The sequence below is a fragment of the Pinus tabuliformis genome, chromosome 1_1 (assembly GCF_031772625.1).
Source record: "Pinus tabuliformis cultivar Carrire ecotype Pingquan chromosome 1_1, CPIR1, whole genome shotgun sequence".
NCBI lineage: Eukaryota > Viridiplantae > Streptophyta > Pinopsida > Pinales > Pinaceae > Pinus > Pinus tabuliformis.
This window is the reverse complement of record NC_142297.1, coordinates 543,094,757-543,115,171: the sequence shown is the minus strand read 5'-3', so window position 1 is coordinate 543,115,171 and position 20,415 is coordinate 543,094,757. Positions and strand designations below refer to the sequence as shown.

At 40.4% G+C, this 20,415-nt stretch overlaps 1 protein-coding gene across 10 annotated transcripts in view; it reads right to left on the bottom strand.

Moving 5' to 3' along the window:
* The window catches only part of LOC149214244 (uncharacterized), a 48,437-nt gene that overhangs the window by 6,930 nt on the left and 21,092 nt on the right, over positions 1 to 20,415 (bottom strand). For 5 of the 10 annotated variants that reach the window (XR_016250907.1, XR_016250904.1, XR_016250908.1 and 2 more), the window contains 5 exons: positions 2,729 to 2,766; positions 2,521 to 2,616; positions 1,724 to 2,173; positions 1,572 to 1,630; positions 1,340 to 1,449 (listed from right to left, as the gene is read on the bottom strand). Coding sequence is in view for 3 of the 10 variants with exons in the window: in XM_089392220.1 (XP_089248346.1) it covers positions 1,389 to 1,449; positions 1,572 to 1,630; positions 1,724 to 1,915 (312 nt within the window). In the remaining 7 variants the exon portion in view is untranslated. Of the gene's footprint in view, positions 1 to 56; positions 301 to 1,339; positions 1,450 to 1,571; positions 1,631 to 1,723; positions 2,174 to 2,520; positions 2,617 to 2,728; positions 2,767 to 20,415 lie in introns of those variants that run through there. The other 5 variants (XR_016250902.1, XR_016250903.1, XM_089392218.1 and 2 more) reach the window with 2 other exon arrangements.

The following is a 20,415-nucleotide window of genomic DNA, read 5'->3' as shown; positions in this document are numbered from 1 at the left end:
AAAGACAACTACTAATAAAAAATCATATCTCTAGATCACCCGAGAGTAGAAATCACCATAGAACCCCATCCATCCATAGTATCCGCCCACTCTGGGAACCCTTCTGGCACCACAGGATATCCAATTTTTGGTTTGTTTTCTTTCAGATATGAGAATATAGGAGATCATGAAGAGACTATGCCAATCAATTGTGCCCCTTACACTAGCTTTCAACAACTTATGGCAGCATTTGGAATCATCAATGTCATCTATGCCACAATAGGTTGACGTAAGGTGAGACTCTTCTCACTAGTGCTCAACCTATAAACACAACCACATAGGCCTTCATGACTTTCATGCATAGCACCATTCAGTCAAAAGGGATTTATTATAAAAATGAAATGGTCAGAAGGGATTTATTATAAAAATGAAATCGTCAAAAGGGAAAAGCACTACAATACATGATGGAGATTGCACCAAAAAAGGTGAAAGGTCACAATGGAAGCTAAAGCACAAAGAACAGGTCTAAAGAGTTTTGAACACAAAGCATGGATTAGACAACAAGAGACGCTAGAGGAAAATGAAGAGTTCAAAGATGCTACACAATTTATCAATGGAGTAAATAAACAAGAATATTGTCATTTGTCAAGTTAGCAAACCTTAATAGATAAAGAGTTAGAGATGTAGAGCATCCATTTATTGAGTAATAAGAATGAATATAACTATTTTTGAATGGCTATGGAATTTGTTTTTTATTTTTTACAATATTAGGCTGTGATGTGCCCATCAGCAGGATGCTGTCACCAGGATTGTGCAAAACTCAATCAAGCCTGGCCATAACTGGGAACAATGTAAGCCCAACAATTAGCTGACACCCTCAACCCCTCCCCATGAGATTTCAACCTGTGCCCTAATGAGGACTAAACCCCACGCAAGCCAACTGATCTACCTAAAACAGGATGGAAACTATACCATACAAACCAACTTGTCCACATCTCATTGGTATTGAATTTTGTATTTATGATGTGGGTAATTGTGGTCCATTTATCCTCGTGTTAAAATGTTGTTGTTTATGAGTATGCTCAGTCTACAAATGCAGGGAATCCACTAGGTTTCGCCCATTGGAGTAAAATATAAATCCCTTCAAACACAGTCCTAGTCTCGAGAAGCAACCATGTCAGAACTTTCCAATAGACTTCCTACAATCTTTGCACATATATCATTAAAACTTTTAGATCCTTCAAAATGAAGACACCCTTAACCTTAAACAGTGTTCTACACTTCAGATTTACAGTGTATGCAATCATACAATTCATGCAACAACTACAATTTCTACGGTAATTCCAGAGCATGGACATACTTCAATTTCATATTTTCTTCATTTTCCCATATCTCAGGTAGGGTTTCATTTATGTTGTGAATGCTTTGCAGAGCAAAATCTGCTCCTTCTGTTCGGACATATCTGCCAACCTGCATTCCAAACAAAAAACAGTTATCCAATGCTGGTTATAAAACTATGTTACAACTCCAACAAAACTGGTTTTACGTTTTTCAGATGTGAATTAGATATGAATAATGTAATGAGGGCTTACCAAACAGTACCTGCAGCTTTGCCGGCTGCTATGTTATGTACACTGTCATCAAAGAAAATCTGCGTGTTAGTATTTAAAATTAGATCAATCCAACTTTTCAAAATAGGTCTACAACATGCATTTCAAAAGGACTATTGATTAGAAAAACATACCGTTCTTTTTGGATCTGCATTTACTATTTTCAATGCAAATTCTATTGCCTCCAAGGAAGGATTGCAAAGAATAAGAGATTTGGAATTTGTTGACTTATCACCATTTATAGTTTCCAAGCAATCACTATAATCAGCTTTTCCGTGAGAGGTAATGCCAGTTTCCAAGTCGTCTTCATTACCAGTAGTTTGCATACATGAGTTGACAGTCTTCAAGCTATTATTCTCATCAACAAGTTGTTCAGAGCTATTCAGTGCTTCAAACCAGGTTTCCAAGTCATCTTCATTAATGGTAGTTGGTATTTGGGTTGACAGCTTTCAAGATATTACTGTTATCAGTAATTTGTTGAGGGGGTTCAGTGTTTCAAAGCATATTACACCTTCAAAACAATCTTCCAATCACAGTCTACTTAAGGTTTTTGTAGCATGAACTTTGTCAGAATTGGTGAATATCTGCATCAGAGGATCAACAGCACTTTATAAACATATGATGATTATAATAATAATAATGTAATTCTAAGGTCATTCCCAAGCCAGACACCAAATTGGTGTATGAGACCCCCTTGTTTGTGGGACAAGGGGCCCACCACACAATGATTTGACTGCTAAAATCTACAGTAGTGTACATACTCTACCCCCTTTGGATTAGGACATGTGACCTCTTATGAAGAGGCACATGTTCTTAACCATCAGGTCTACTCAAGCAGTAGAAGCTCCCACATATAGAGTATAAGAATTAAGATAACATACAAGAGCTCAGAATCTCCCATATATAGAGTATAAGAATTAAGATAACATACAAGAACTCAGCTACAGTACTTTATATTTTCCGTTGTGGCATACTCAGTAACAAACTCCTCAGCACAGGATCAGGTCTAAGGTTCTCATATGGCAATCTCCCGTGCACAAAACAGCAGATGCAAATTTTTAGAACAACCATGAGTCACAATTATTTTGAATCAAAGAACAAGCATATCAACTGGTTTAGAAAATAAATAGTGAGAATACCTATGGAAGTCATCATTATCAAAATCATAGCCCAGTACCTGTTTCAAACCCATCAAGATGAAAGATTAGACGGATGATGTAAAAATTAAAACTCAATTGTGGTTTGTTTCTCAGTCCATAATTTTATTCTTAGTAATGTTAAGTTATGGTACGTTCTGTGTTTAGTGCAATTTACTTCAATTTTTTCTTATTAGCCCAATGTCATCACATTAACATAAAGTAAAATGCTGATAGAACATAAATAATCGACAAAAGACAAGCCAAGACAAGAGACACCAGATGTGGCGGCTAGCCAAGGACAAACCCCAATGTGGGGAAACCCTTTGACCAATTCTTCTATAGTCTTCAATAATTCAGCAGAGAGAGAAATAGTACAAATATACAATTCTGTAATTTTATGACAGCAGCAGCAAAACCCTAACCAGCAAAGTCAAAGCTAGTCAAACTAGTCAGAATTGACCTCCAATCAGCTTGGTCAATATTCCAGTCAACTCAGCCTCCAACAGCAAGAAGAGGCAGCCCGAAAACAGTCCGAAAAACTCAATCAAATGAAGGTCAACAGAAGTCAACCTGCAGCCAACAATTAGGGTAGTGAACACTGGTCAAACCTGAGGTCAGATTGCCTCAGATTGTGTGCCAAAATTTGTGGCTTGCCTAAACCACAGTCCAAAAAAGGTCAACGCTGGTCAAAGAGACTTTCTGCAGCCCTGGTCAAACTCGGTCAACGCAGTCAAAGAGTCATGTGTCCTCCTTCCTGCGTCGTCCTTCCCACGTGAGAGAGATGCTGCTCCTTGTGTGTACCCAATCAAATAAGGAGAGAGAGAAGAATGTGAGATGAGATGAGATGAGTGAATAATGCCACAAGGTGACTTGTATTTATATGAATCGTTGAGGATGTGTGCCACACATTTTGTTGTTGGCTGACCTTGACAAATTGTCAAGTAAATACAAATAAATTCATATCTCCATAAATACATGTCGGAATCGGATGATCGTTAGATCAATCCTACACCTCTCGACGAGAGGAATCCAAGAAAAATACCAGCTGCCATAAATAAGATAACTCACATGGAGTTTCACCCTAGTTGCCAATTTTAACACTCCCTCTCAACTAGCAAGAACTCCATATGCTAATCCATCTAACCGTCGGTACTATCTCTACCATCAAATGCACTGCTTAACTCTGCTCTGCTCTGCCTAACTATGAAGAAGAAGAAATGATCGAGAATGTATCATAACATCCTCTACTGACTTGAAGTCAGTCACAAAGAGTGTCATACCACTCTTACTGATCCCAAATCAATGCCAAACGTGAGTGAGCTATATCACTCTTACTGACTCGAAGTCAATTCCAATTGATCCCAGATCAATGTAGGTCATCCTAGCATAGGGAGTACGGTAGATACAACAATGCGTCCATCGATAGCAATGTTTTACAAACCGGCCGTTTCGAAACCGAAACGGCCGAGTCAAACCGTTTCATTAGCCCCAAGACTGACCCAGCCAAGTAACCGGTCCGGTTGACCGAGTCACACATGACTCAGCCGACTCATCCAATGACTTGGCCGAGTCATGTGTGACTCGGTCAACCCGGCCGGGTCCGATATGACTCGGCCGAGTCACAAGGGGACGGCTGGGCAGCGTAAAAACACAACAAAAAAAAATTCACTTTTTTGGTAATTTTTCAAATGTTTAATGCAGTTTATGGATTCCAAAGTGTTATAGTAATTTGCTAAATGTTTTTGGGGTCCATTTCCCCCTCTCAAACCCTATTTAAGACACCCAAATGCTCTCATTCACTCACAGCAGTCTTATGCATTTGAGTGAGAGTCTTCTTTGAGAATTAGTGAGCAGTTCTTGAGCTTGTTTTGGAGCAGCAGTGAGGAGTCTTGGAGGAGCATTGTAGCTGGAGTGAGGAGCTTCTTGGGCAGCCATTTGGAGCAGCATTGAGGAGATGATTCTTGGAGCAAGCTTGAGGAGGCAGTTTGTGCCTGGAGGTATTTTTTTCCACCTCTATAAATCTGTTTTTGCTTAGTAAATTTTAGGTGCATATCAAGAAAGCTTAGAGAGTGTTTTTTGTCAAATAAATGAACATTGAATCAATTTTTTTTTTTTTCATTTTCAGATTGTTTTCCTAGTCAAAAAATGGCACCTAGAGCAAAAGATCATGCTTGGGCATATGTTGAAATGGTTGATAGTCAAATGCATTGCAAATTTTGCCATAGGAAAATTAAGGAAGGTCCTGGGGGCATTAATAGGCTGAAACAACACTTGGCAGGGATTAGAGGCCAAATTACCCCATGTACCTCATCAGAAATTGGGGAGATTAGAAAGAATTTGTTGGCCAGCTTTGAGAAATTTAAAGAAGATAAGGCTAGGCAAAAAGAGATACAGGCTGAAATTGGGAGGAAGAGGGAGATACAAAAAATGATGGCTACCAACCCCCACTATGATTTTGAGGGTTCTTCCTCTATCCCTCAAACTGAGGCATCCAACCCTTTCCGTTATGTTCCTCCCTCTTTTGGTTCTGTTCAAGATAAGGGAAAGGGTAGAATGAATTTGAAAAAGGGTGATGTGACTATCAAAAGTTATTTCACTCCCTCCTCTCCATCAGATGCACATGGTCCTGAAGTTAGTAAAGGTCAAATTCAGCCCACTTTAGATGACCATTGGAAGAAAGAATTGAGGGAGACTGCTTGTGACTACATAGCTAGATGGTGGTATGATGCTGATATCCCCTTTAATGTTGCTCGTTCACCATATTATGAGCCTATGTTTGATGCCATACATGCTGCTGGAAAAGGCTTCAAAGGCCCTACTATGCAAGAGCTAAGGGGGTTTCGTTTGCAGAAAGAAATTCAATCCATTAATGAGTATTTGCAAGAGTTCAGGGACTCATGGGCAAGAACAGGGTGTACCATCATGTCAGATGGATGGACTGATCAAAGAAACCGTACCATCATAAACTTTCTTGTCTTCTGCCCATAGGGAACCATGTTTTTAAAATCAGTTGATGCATCTGATAAGGTAAAAGATGGCCACTTGTTGTTTCAGCTATTGGATCAGGTTGTTCAGGAGGTGGGGGTGGCTAATGTTGTTCAAATCATCACAGATAATGCCTCTAACTATGTTATTGCTGGTAAACTGTTAGAGGAAAAACGCAAGACCATCTTTTGGACCCCATGCGCTGCACATTGCATAGACCTCATGCTTGAGGATATTGGAAAATTAGATTGGGTCAAAAACACTGTAGATCATGCCAAAAGCATAACAAAATTTATCTACAATCATACACTGGTTTTGAGTCTCATGAGGAAACACACTGGAGGCAAGGATATTATTAGGCCTGCCATCACTAGATTTGCTACACATTTTTTGACATTGCAATCTATGCTTTCCCAACATAGAAACTTGCAAAAGATGTTTTCCAGTGATGAATGGAATCAAAGCAATTGGTCTAACAAACCAGAAGGCAAAGAATTGAAAAGGAAAGTCCATGAAGAAACTTTTTGGAGAAAGGCAGCAGAGATTGTGAAGCTTGCTGAGCCACTAGTTAAGGTGTTGCGGTTGGTGGATGGGGAAAGGTTGGCTATGGGCTTCATTTATGAGGCTATGGATCAAGCAAAGGAGCAAATAAAGACAGCATACAAGGATAGAGTGGCAAAGTATGGGCCCATTTGGGCAATCATTGATGAAAGATGGAACAATCAACTCCATCGCCCTATACATGCAGCTGGGTATTTTTTGAACCCACGGTATCATTATAAAGCTAAGGAGTCAGGAGCTTTGAGGGGGGAGGTCAGAGATGGACTGGTTGATTGCATTGAACGCATGATCCCATCGAAGTCTGATCAGCTGGAGATACATCGACAGGTCACATCCTTCAGCAATGCAACAGGTACCTTTGGGAAGAACCTAGCAAAGATTGCAAGAGAAGCAGATGAGCCAGGTAAACAAAAAATTCAATTTTCAATTTCTTAATGGTTTTACTTTTTTATTAAAGTTTGTTAAATCATTTATAATTTGAAAGTTAGATATAATTTGTAATTTTGTTGAGCTTCAGCCTTCATCTAACTCATAATTCATTACACTCCTATGTTTTTTGCAGCACAATGGTGGGAGGCCTTTGGTGGTCAGTGCCCTGAATTGCAAAGGTTTGCAATTCGTATTTTGAGTCAAACTTGCATTGCATCTGGGTGTGAGTACAATTGGTCTGTCTTTGAGAGGATTCACACAAAGAAGAGAAACCGTTTGGATAAAAAACGGTTGAATGATCTAGTTTTTGTCCAATACAACCTTCGGCTCAGACGAAACCAATTGCTGAACAAAAGACCTGATTCAGATCCCATTGTGTTGGAAGACATTGATCCAACATCAGATTGGGTAGTGGAGAGTCGTCGACCAGAGTTTGATCCTGATGAGGATCTTGATGTAGATATAGATATGGAGACATCAGTTGAACTTAGAGATGCTGTTCAACTTCAGCCTGTTCAGTTGGATGCAGATCCCAATCCACCAGCCTCAGTCTCACAGCCAGCTGATGAGCCCCAAAAATGGACAATTATTTGGGTTCATTCAACCTCCTAATTTGACTTAATCCACCATTCTCATTAATTTATTGCATGTTTTTTATTATATTTATGTTAATAGAGTGAATTTGGTTAGTCATTATGCCAACAAGTCTAATGGGTGCTTTGTGTAGCCTTTTTCGTCAATTTGGAGACAAAATTGAAGGTCTTAATGAGCACTTGGCAGCCAAATTCGTGGGAAGACAAGGGAGAGGATTTGTAGGAAGGTGTCCCCTTCATTTATGGGCCCTTACCTCGAATTCTCCACCATCAGCTCGGAGTTCAAGGGCCACCGAATCAATCAACACAAGGGCAGCCAAGCAAGTCAAGTAGGACTGTTGTTAACTACAAGTTTTGGGCAGCCGAGTCCCTAAAGTTTAGGAGGACTGTTGGGTCCTCAATTTGTATAAATAAGAAGGCTTAGGGCCTCATTTTGGTTAGCCAGTGGATGTTAGCTAGTTAGCCAGTAGATAGTAGCTAGTAGTTAGTCATTTCATAGCCTTGTTGTAGTCATTTTGTAATTCGATTTGTAGGCAATAGATTAGCTTTGCTTTCAGCTCATTCTCAAGTTCTCCTTGTGGACAATTTTGATGTAACTCTTCATTCTTGATTAATAAAGATGAATCCAGCTTTGCACCAGCTCTAAATCTCTCTTGGGAGGCTGTAGCTCTTGGGGTTGGGCCCATCTCAAGCGCCCAGTACCTCCCTTGTTTATCTTTATGTGTGTTCGCTGCATTCTTAAAATAAAGTCTGCTCTTTAGATTTAATTCGTGCTTTGTTACTTAGGTTGCTTTTGATGGTTGAAGTAGCTTTTTATGTTTAGGATGGATTGGTAGGAGTTAGTCATGCGTTTATATCTCTTTGATAATGTTTTGTTCACATGCTATACGTGATTCTTGTCATGAATAAGGTTGTTGTTCACTGATCTCATTAAACTGTTAGATAGATCATCTAATATTTTGATTGTATGCAAGACGTAGTTGGTTTGATCAGGTAAACACTATGCAGGGCACCTTCATCACCTCCTCGTTCATCTGAGCCTCGTCCAGATCAGCTCCTCCATCACCAAGTCTGTTTCCTCGTCTCCCATCTGCTCTTTTGCCACGTAACCCTACATTCTTGCCTTTCCATTGCCTAAACCTTCTTTGATGCAAGCTAGACTTCCACACCCTCTCATCACCTCATCCCTCAGTCATTGGGTCATTCCAGGCCCCTACCCTACCTCCCTACCCATTCATGCATTCTCTCCCGCTCACCTATCAGTCAAAAACCCAATCACGAAACATCCTGTAGAAGAATTACAGAACTTCCTGTAGAAACCCCTGCAGACTTCTTGTAGAAGTTCATAAACACGGTTGCATGGCATCCTGACTTTGTGAAACTCTCTGAAAAGATGATAGGGATCCCTTAGACCCTCTCCGAGTCTTCCCAACCTTTTCCAAGCATTTCTCCTCCTTGATCCACCCCTGCACAGTGAAACGCCAGTTAAAAGCACATGCATGATAATTCTAATAACTTAAACAAAAATACAAAAAGATGTTTTCTTCAGATAGTGATAACTTAGACACATGCATTTTACCTTCTTAGAAGTAATGGCATCTCTTTCGGTAGTTTGCATGCTCTCCGTTGCATCGGTAGGACTAGCTGGTAGAATTAGGGTTTGCTAGGGTTTGTGTTTCTTTTTGGCTTTCAGTTTCTTTCCGCAAGTAGATTAGCTTCCTTTGAGTTAGCTTTCGTCCATCAGTTAAAAAGCTTCTTCTAAGAGCTCATAGAAGTTGGCTTGAGCCCCTAGTGGACTTGTGCCAGCTGACCAAGTGACAGCTGCGGCAAGAGCTAGTACTTGTGCATACAGCACCGTCGCTTCCAAGTTTGTTACGAACTACCGGGTTGATAAAATTAAAGAAGGGAGTTCCAGGAGTTGTAGCATTATTGCTACAATACTGGAGCCCACCATCTTTTTGGCGTCGTTGCCGGGGAAGCGTCAGAGTATTGGTGATTGTCGCTTTTCTTCTATTTTCCACTACAACCTTCTGCTAAGTAGTTTATTTCATTTCCATTATGCAATTTCGTTTATGCAAAAGTAGATTAGCATTTCCCGCTTTCATAGATTAGCTTTTCAATTCCGCAATTTCATTTTTGCAAGTGTAGAGTAGCATTTCAATTCCGCAAGCGTAGCTTAGCATTTCATTCCTGCAATTTCATTTGAGCAAAATAGATTAGTCCTTTCCTGCTTTCATTTCAATTCCGCATTTTCATTTTAGCAAGATAGTTAGTTGCAGTTCAATCTATTTCAGTTTTGCAGGTAGAAGTAGAAAAAAGCAAAAATCAACCAAAAAGATTTCCTTTCATGCCTGGTAGGAGTAGAGATAAGTTAGAAAAATATTTTCACAACACCCCCCTTTGCTTCACACAGCCAACCTTCTCTCTTCTTCGATGGCTGTGACTAAGAAGAACCCCTGGGTGGACATCAAGACATATCTGAAGAACCTCTAGGGGAGAAGAAGAAGAAAACATTCCTCTGGAGCAAATGGCTACAAGCAGAAATGTTGGGAGCAGTACCTTATCCAAAGATGAATTTGAAAATCAGATCGAAGGTTTCAAGAGTGATATGAGGCAGTTTCTTGCCATGCAACTGGATACCTTGCGGATCCAAAAGAAGCAAGAAGAAGCCAAGAGGGCTTTGGTCATCTTTTGTCCTAGGTGCACTAGAAAGCATCCTAGGAACGAATGTCCAATGCACTCCCTAGAAGTGTGTTTCATCTGTGAAGAATACCATCCTATAGATCAGTGCCCTTCCTTACCCAGAATCAAAGCTGCATATCAGAGAGCCAAAGGAGCCACTAAATCACTCTATTATATGAACCAAAGGAGGCCGCATGGACCTATACCTTACCAGCAGGAACTGCAAGGGACACCCGAGACCTATTATGACCCTTATCAAGCCACCTTCATGCCTTCTTGGGGTCCCCCTGCTCACCCTTCCTGGTTCACACCTCCTCCTTATTCCTTCACAGATCCATACTATGCCCAACCAACTGCTCATTCGTTTCACTCTTATGCTCAGCCGCAACCTCAGTGGAATGAACCTTATCAGGGGTGGAGGCCCCAGTACAACTCTCATCCCGCTCATTTTCCTCCACCACCTGCTCATCCACAACCATCGCCTCCTCCTCCACCAAGGCAACCCCAAATGCCTACCCAACCACAATGCCATCCATCTCCATCTCAATTTCACACCTCCACTCAACTACCCGTACCATTTCCAAAGCCATACAATGGAGTAGCTCAACCCAATTGCAAAGCTGAGGCACAACATGTGCAAATGACTCCTTTTGAGCTCAATGATGTTCACCAAAGCTCAGGAAGAGTGTTGCAAAAGAGAGAATCTATTGACAACATTGAAGGACCAAAGGAAAAAGAAGGTTCCAAAGAGGAGATCAAAGAACCATGGGCTGCACTTGATGAAGAGAAGAGATCTAAATCAGAGATCGAGAGAGTTCCCTCATGGTTATCATCAAATCCTCCATGTACTCAAGAGAAAGATCAACAAAAAGAGGAAGATCAGAAGGTCATGATAGAAGGTGACATGAAGAATGATCCAAATCAGCAAGACGACCAAGGATATCAAAGCTATATTGAGATATGGTTTCAGAAGGTCACTAAGTTGCAGCGGTACTTTCTTCCTCAGTTATGTTTGATCCCTTCAAAGCCAGATCATTTGGTCTCTGAGATCCGGATACCTGTCAAAGCATGCATTTTGAGCCTTCACATCATTTTGTCTCTAATCTCGATATGCACATGGCTCCATTGGAAGTATTCTTATACTTGAAAATGATTTTGTTTTTCAAATAGGGTAGGGTAGAAAAAAAAATGAATATAAGAAGAAAATAAAAATCTAAGGTGAAAACCTCCTTGGAGGCGCCTTAGATTGGCTCATTGATTGAAAACCTCCATGAGGCGGTCAATGGGTTGGAAAGAAAAGAAAATAAAAATGGAATAAGATCCCTGTGTGAAAACCTTCCTTGGAGGCGCCCAGGGCAGGCAATTAGGGTGAAAACCTCCATGAGGCGCCCTAGTTGTTTTTCAAAAAAAAAAGAGAAAAAGAAAAATAAAAATAAAACTAATTTCCATTGGCTAATTGCAGGTTGCAAGAAGGACGTTTCATGACAGGAGGAGCACTCAAATCAAGGTCGAAGGAATTTTTCTTGTGCCTTCTACAGGAAGCTCTGTATTTCTACAGGAAACATCCTGTAGAACCTTTGGACGAGCCAAATTCAATTTCAAAAGTGAATCTAATGGTGGGAGTCTATTGGTTAGGCCTGCAAGCACTTGTGTGTCCATCCCTCGCCTTCCTCCATCATCTCCATACCTGCATCACAACCCAAGCTCAGTTTTCCCTTCCATGCAAACACTTGCAAAATGCCTTGAAGAAAAAACACATGGAACAAAATTTGTTTTTGCCATAACTTGAAAACCATGCATCCATTTGACAAACCGTTTTATGGGGAATTGTACAAGGGTGATGGCAACATGCTTGAGCAGTTTCAGCCAATTCCGGTGCACGGTTTCCAAGAAATCAGCCTCCATCACCATCAGCCATTTTTGCATTTTCTCCATATCCGTGCATCCGTTTCAAAACCTGTTTCATGGGGATATGCATATGAGTGATGGTAACCAACCCAAGCAGTTTCAGCCAATTCCGATGCACGGTTTCCGAGAAATCGATCTCTGAAATCTTCAGCCATTTTCCATTTTTCTCGAAATCCGTGCATCCATTGATCACGATTTTGCTATGGGAGATGCATAATGATGATAGGAACACGCTCAGCAAGTTTCAGATCAATCCGGTTTACCGTTTGGGAGCAATGGCGAAAACAAGTTCTGGTTCTGTGACATTGCAGCAGCAGCAGCTTGAACTTGCAGATCTGAACGTGGAAACAAATGCATGCAGCTTAGATCTGGTCAGAGGACACCTGCACAAGGAAAAGCAATCAAAAATCATCAGCCAAGCCCTCATGCAACCAAAGGATCCAAGCATGCAGCAGCAGAACATGAGCATGCAGCAGCAAAAAGCTTCACAAGCAGCCGTTTGACTTCAAGTACGTGACTAAACCTTGTTCATCTATTGCATGAATCTAGTCTAAGCATTGCATGAACGAATGGAATGGTGAAATTAAGCCATGAATATAGCAAGACATCCAGTTCTCTAGCACTCACGAGAAAGTCACGCAGCATGCATGGATCAATCATGCACGTGAAATTTAAAAAAACACGGACAGTGTGGGTAGTCTAAACTCCAGTGCAACTGATGGATGAGATCACAGGCAGAGAACACACAGTTAACCACTGCAGTTCATGATAGCACAACAGTTGCATGGGCCAGCACACGTCTTTGCCACCTCACTCCACCAACAATCACGCAGAAATTAATGAGCGCTCAGCTGAAATTCGTAGGCTGTTATCCAACTTGCACTTGCAAAACATGTTTTTTTTTCTCACCCAAGCTGGCTACGTTGTTGCATCCAGGAAGCAATGTTCGGGTTTTCTTGCCTGGTTCCCTTTCTCACATTGTCCAGCACACAGCTCCAGGTTATAGATCTTTACCAAAACCAGGTAGTCTGTGTCAGATTCAAAGTTCCGCTGATATAAATGACAATACATCTTTGTCTTCTGATTGTTCCTTTAGTGAAGGAAGTTTGCAGGGCCCTGAAAGTGGATCTGACCAAGAAATTGATCAATCACATGTTAAGTGAAGGCTCAGACCTTGAAATTATGTGCAAGGATAGGTCAAGACATTCACCAAGTAGCTTGACTAGAAACTCTTGTGTGAAGTTGAAAGCTTCCGAGTCAAATGATAAAATGAGTAAAGATGTAGAAGGAAAGAGCAAAGTTGGGAAAAAAACATGTCGAACCACTAATCTCTTTATCGGATGGTGAGCATGGAAAAGACAAAGAAGTTGATCACTATGATCTGTCTACAATTTCTGACAGTATACCGCTGATGCGCCATGATGCATTGGAGTCATGGCTATGGCCAGTCCTGCCTGTTCCTGGCCCTTTTTCATCTGCAAAAGAATCTATACTATCTGGCTATGCCAACCTGTCAATAGGAACTGTGGATAGAGAGCCCAAGGAATATACACTTTTAGATTTTACAAATGGGGATGGTATGAATGTCATGTATGCATTCTCTAATGAACAGTCATGTTATTCACCAATGATGGTTTGTGCTCGTTTTTTTATAATCGTTCAGCAGATGCAATTTTTAACATTGTTGTCAAAGCTGATGAGTCAATCGAGTCTCCTGTTGAATCTGGAGCACCAACAGCAGAATATATGATCAACCTGTGGTTTCATCAAAACCACCAAAAGTTATTCCTATGCAAGAGATTCCCTGTCGTGGTCCAGGTCAAACAATAGAGGCAGAGTTGTATGTTTCTTTTCATCATCAGTTAGTACCTCTCAAGTTGGGTGTCTATTGCAATAAGGATGGCTAATGACAGCAGTTCCTCACATATCTACAGAGAAGAAAACACTGAAGCAATTACAAGCTCGGCATACCTGAAACGCAGTATCCTGGATGGACAAAGAAGACTGTGTATATATATTGCAGAAATAACAAGGGTTACATCTCAGCTCTATATTCAGATCTGTCTAGACATCACAACGAATATATGTGATACTCAGTATACCTATGATTAAGAAATATCTATGGAGGTATAAACCTAGGAATATATATGAACATCATCTCGTCAACCTGCAAGTGTTTTCATCAAAGAGATGAAGTTGAAGGATCTGTCCTATGATCAAGGATCTCAGCATACAATTTATATTGGCCTGCATACCTCAGTGTGAACTGTAATTTGATATCTCTCAATGGGTATTTGAAATAAAATTCCACGGTTGCAATCACAGTTTAGACACACATGGAGATCTAACCTTCAGGTAGAATTCATGGATATGATAAAGAAGCAACAGTGAGGGTCTCAATGAGGATGTAACAAACACAAGAAAGACCACCACAGAAGGAACAGGAAGAGGAATGAGGGAAAAGGACAAGCTGTTGAGGCCAAAGCAGGGGGTGGTAAAATAACACAAATGCCAAGGGAGAAGCGGTTGCAAGCACGAGCAGAGAAGACTGAAAAAGGCCAAACAAGTAGGGACACACCCAAGGCAGCCACAGCACAGTTCAAGGAGAAGGCACCCCCAGCCAAGCAAGCAAAATCAGAGAAAATTGGTTCTACAGGAAGTTAGCAGACTGTTTCTACAGGAAGACAGAGCATTGTTTCTACAGGAAGCCAGCGAACTGTTTCTACAGGAAGTTTGAAAAGAGGGAAGCCAAAGGAGAAATCGGCCGAGATTTTAGCCAAGGAGGCCACCAGGGCCATCAAAGATGAGGAGAGAGATTGGTTGCTCAGAGGATGAGCAACACTTTCAGTAGGGGGGTGATGATGAGCCCCAAAAATGGACAATTATTTGGGCTCATTCAACCTCCTAATTTGACTTAATCCACCATTCTCATTAATTTATTGCATGTTTTTTATTATATTTATGTTAATAGAGTGAATTTGGTTAGTCATTATGCCAACAAGTCTAATGGGTGCTTTGTGTAGCCTTTTTGGTCAATTTGGAGACAAAATTGAAGGTCTTAATGAGCACTTGGCAGCGAAATTCGTGGGAAGACAAGGGAGAGGATTTGTAGGAAGGTGTCCCCTTCATTTATGGGCCCTTACCTCGAATTCTCCACCATCAGCTCGGAGTTCAAGGGCCACCGAATCAATCAACACAAGGGCAGCCAAGCAAGTCAAGTAGGACTATTGTTAACTACAAGTTTTGGGCAGCCGAGTCCCTAAAGTTTAGGAGGACTGTTGGGTCCTCAATTTGTATAAATAAGAAGGCTTAGGGCCTCATTTTGGTTAGCCAGTGGATGTTAGCTAGTTAGCCAGTAGATAGTAGCTAGTAGTTAGTCATTTCATAGCCTTGTTGTAGTCATTTTGTAATTCGATTTGTAGGCAATAGATTAGCTTTGCTTTCAGCTCATTCTCAAGCTCTCCTTGTGGACAATTTTGATGTAACTCTTCATTCTTGATTAATAAAGATGAATCCAGCTTTGCACCAGCTCTAAATCTCTCTTGGGAGGTTGTAGCTCTTGGGGTTGGGCCCATCTCAAGTGCCCAGTACCTCCCTTGTTTATCTTTATGTGTGTTCGCTGCATTCTTAAAATAAAGTCTGCTCTTTAGATTTAATTCGTGCTTTGTTACTTAGGTTTCTTTTGATGGTTGAAGTAGCTTTTTATGTTTAGGATGGATTGGTAGGAGTTAGTCATGCGTTTATATCTCTTTGATAATGTTTTGTTCACATGCTGTACATGATTCTTGTCATGAATAAGGTTGTTGTTCACTGATCTCATTAAACTGTTAGATAGATCATCTAATATTTTGATTGTATGCAAGACGTAGTTGGTTTGATCAGGTAAACACTGTGCAGGGCACCTTCATCACCTCTTCGTTCATCTGAGCCTCGTCCAGATCAGCTCCTCCATCACCAAGTCTGTTTCCTCATCTCCCATCTGCTCTTTTGCCACGTAACCCTACATTCTTGCCTTTCCATTGCCTAAACCTTCCTTGATGCAAGCTAGACTTCTACACCCTCTCATCACCTCATCCCTCAGTCATTCGGTCATTCCAGGCCCCTACCCTACCTCCCTACCCATTCATGCATTCTCTCCCACTCACCTATCAGTCAAAAACCCAATCACGAAACATCCTGTAGAAGAATTACAGAACTTCCTGTAGAAACCCCTGCAGACTTCCTGTAGAAGTTCATAAACACGGTTGCATGGCATCCTGACTTTGTGAAACTCTCTGAAAGGATGATAGGGATCCCTTAGACCCTCTCCGATTCTTCCCAACCTTTTCCAAGCATTTCTCCTCCTTGATCCACCCCTGCACAGTGAAACGCCAGTTAAAAGCACATGCATGATAATTCTAATAACTTAAACAAAAATACAAAAAGATGTTTTCTTCAAATAGTGATAACTTAGACACATGCATTTTACCTTCTTAGAAGTAATGGCATCTCTTTCGGTAGTTTGCATGCTCTCCTTTGCATCGGTAGGACTAGCTGGTAGAATTAGGGTTTGCTAGGGTTTGTGTTTCTTTTTGGCTTTCAGTTTCTTTCCGCAAGTAGATTAGCTTCCTTTGAGTTAGCTTTCGTCCATCAGTTAAAAAGCTTCTTCTAAGAGCTCATAGAAGTTGGCTTGAGCCCCTAGCGGACTTGTGCCAGCTGACCAAGTGACAGCTGCGGCAAGAGCTAGTACTTGTGCATACAGCACCGTCGCTTCCAAATTTGTTACGAACTACCGGGTTGATAAAATTAAAGAAGGGAGTTCCAGGAGTTGTAGCAGTATTGCTACAATACCGGAGCCCACCACCAGCAAGGACTCCAGTTGTAGGTGCTTCCTCTGCTCAACCACGACAGAAGCGCAGCCGCATATCTACTCTATCTCAGCTTGCATCCGCAGCACAGCCTGCTAGTGGTACTGGTACCACTTCTACAGTTGCAGTTGGAGACGATGATGATGATGAGGAGGAGCCATGGGGCCCCTTGTCTGACTCTGATGATGATGATCCAGAGATTGGTCGAGATGATCTTGGCTCCTCTGGCAGTAGCTACTAGCCAGTAGTACTAGTATTGCAGTCTGGTCACCATCACAGTTTACTTTTGTTGTAGAGGCCATTTCTAGCCTCCTTGGTTATTTGTATTTTGTTTTGAGTCTTTGATCATGTATGACAGTTGACTATGTATTGCCATTGGGTACCATTTTGATATAGTGGATTGGTTCATGAGCCTACTTTGATCATATGTTGTCTTCCATCTATATTATAATGCTGTGTGTTTGGAAACATGAATGAAAATCTTTAAAATTATGTTTAAAATATTTAAAATTATGTTTTTTAATAAATAAATAAATATTTAATGTATTTTTTACAACGACCGAGTCATTGAAATCGAGCCGGCCGAGTCATTACCGTTTCGGAGTCGGAGTTGGAGTCGATCCTCGGCCGAGTCGGAGTCGGAGTCGGAGTCTTAAAACATTGATCGATAGTACTACTATGGTCCCTAACCCCATTTCCCTACTCATTGGCCAAATGAGAGGTACTTCCCATGAGTCCCAGACTGCATGGGTAGGATGCCTCGACAGGAGAACCACTCATCTTGTCCATAAGTCGCCATGGGGTATCGCAGGGGAAGGCTGAACCATTCACCCTGTACACAACGCACCACTAGGGGAGGGTGAATCGCCCTATGGTTGCTTGTCACTCCAAGAAGTACCCCAAGCTCCCCGAAGCTCCCAGAGCTCAATGCATGCATCATACACGACCTGTTTAGTCAAATTTAGTGTCCTAAATTGCTTGCATAAATTATCAACCGAGGTTCGTAAGTTGATGAAGTGTAGTGCACTATATGTGCTTAGTTAACCTTTCTTACTTCGTTGTTTTGTATTTTATATTGTTTTGGGAGTTTCTATTCTTTGATTCCTAATGATGTACAATCTGAACTAAGAGAAACTTAAGTGAATCTAATGGATTTTTTTAAGAAAAAAATGTTCCTAAGTTAATCTAACTTCCTAAAGGTGAACCAAGAGCTAAAGCTAGTCAAAATCTAATTTAAAGAAAGGAAAAACAGAGCATCTATCCTATCTCATCATTAATCCTAAGTCATGAATCTATTTCTTAAAATTAAGGGTGAAGTTGTAATGCATGTTGAAATAAATACAGAGAATGAAATCAACTGAAGTACTTCTAGTTACTCTAGCCTTCAATTTTGAAAGATAACCTTCTTGAGATGGGATACAAGCAACTCTCTATACTTTATGATCTAGAGAACTCAATGAAACATGCAGAAGGTAACTAATTGATTTCAACCATTGTGAAGTGAATGTTTAACCATTTAGTTTAGGATGAGTGTCAACTTTAAATGGTGTTAAAAAACATTCATTAACACAGAGGATTAACAAATTTGTCCTAGGAAATAAATAACAAAACAGTGAGTAAGATAGACAACAATGCATTCTTATCACTTCAACCTTACTCTATTTAGAAACAAAATCATTTCCTTTCATGAAATGTGTTGGAAGAACAAGATTGCACAATTGAGTTTTAACATTATGCTATTAATCAAAACTAAAATAAATCAACCTAAGTTAGAAAAACTGCTAAAAGCAAAGTAGTGAAATTAAAACGAAACAGAGAACGAATGGAAAGAAAACCTCCTTTAGTGCAGGGGCCCTCTGCAACTGACTTGGTTGAGCTACTAACTAATTAAAAATGCTCTCTTAAACGATCATTGGTCAACACACGACTTATATTATAGAAAAGAACGAAGTCCAAAATATAGAGTTGAAAGTCTGAACTTAATACATAAAATTCTCTGAACCCCCCTCGGTTCTGTACAACCAGTATTTAAAAGGAAATAATCATAACTGTCTTTGAGGAAAACTAGCTACAGGTGGCTCATACGTATTACAACAGAACTGTGTAAACATCTGATCAGCTACAGGTGGTTTAAATTCGAGCGAGATGTTTGCAACAGAACCGTTAACACAGGTGGTTGATCCGAGTTAATGCTTGCAACATAACTGTTAGATTTATTGATTAACCATGAAAGAGCAGATGAAGAGTCCTATTGCTTTCGGGTATCATATGTTTGACTCCACCTTTGACTACGATCTTGAGCTTGCTTTCTTGTCGATCTGGGCTGAGTGAATAGGATAGAATCCATGTGGAGACGATTCTAGAGATGCCCATGTGGCTGGATTCTTCATTTGACACCTAGAACCTGCCAGACCATGGAAGTAGCTACGGAATACATAGTTAGCTGCAGAATAAGCTGCGCTCTATAGTTAATTTGCGAAAATTTATTCAAATAGCAAAAACATAAAAATATAACATGTCAATCATTTAATGCCTTCCTTAAGACAAAACCTATCATTTATCATTGATTGGGATCTGTAATCTTATGGAAAAGCAAGGGAAAAAGGTGAGAAAAACTGTCAAGGAGAGGGTAATTCTGAGGTTCAACATACCCCCACTGCAAAATCATTGCATGTCCTCATGCAATTTGCCAAAATTGTGAATTCTTCTTTCCTATTGCATTTGCTCAGACACTTCTGCTAGTACATCCAATTTTCTTCTTTTGCTCTTCTTTGAAGTGACTGCCATTCTGGGTTTCTTCATGAGAAGCCTGTATTTAAGGTTGATGACTGTTCTGTTCAGACTTCTATTCTTCCTCTTCAACTTCCTATTTTTCTTATACCACAGTCCTAGATGCAGAATGGTATTATCATGAATAGCCTTGTCCAATTTACTTTGTTCCCTCAAGGTTTCATTTTTTCTTGATATGTCTGTTCAATATCTCTAATTCATAGATTTCCTGTTTGAGAGAGTCAATTAGAGGTTCTTGTGGATTGATAGAGGGTTCTGGATTGACAGAGGATTTTGGATCCATTGAGGCACTTTTCTTCTCCAGTGATTCTATATAGTCATATATTTGTTGTTGCACTGGGTCTATGCCTGGAGATCCTCTACTGGCGCTGCCTTCGAAATAATGTTCGGGAGAATTTTGAGGATTGTGTGTAGAGGGAATGTTATCAGGAGATGGTACTAGGGTTTCTTCTTCTAAATTTATGAACTCCATCCCCTTTGATGATATCTTCTTTACCATACCTCGGAGTATAGAGCTCCTTCTAAGTTGTAGAGGACTTACATTCTCTTTCTTTGTAGCGTTTTTCCCCTTTCTTATTAATTTTTCATCATCTTTCTGTAATGAAGATTCAAGTTTGTTCTCAGTAGTTTCACCAGCTTTCTTTTTCATCTTCCCCTTTTGCTTGATTTGCTTCCTGATCTCTATCAGTTTTTCAGAGATTAGCTCTTCATCATTTTTCTACGTTGAGGACTCATGTTTGCTTTGAATGGATATATCAGTCTTATTTCTCCTACTCCTTTTGATATTACCTTCTTCAGGTGACTCTGGTGCCTCTTGGAAATAGTTTCTTCTCAGAAAAAAAATTTAGGTATCTCCTATGCTTTTCAAATGAAACTCAATCAGTATCTTTAC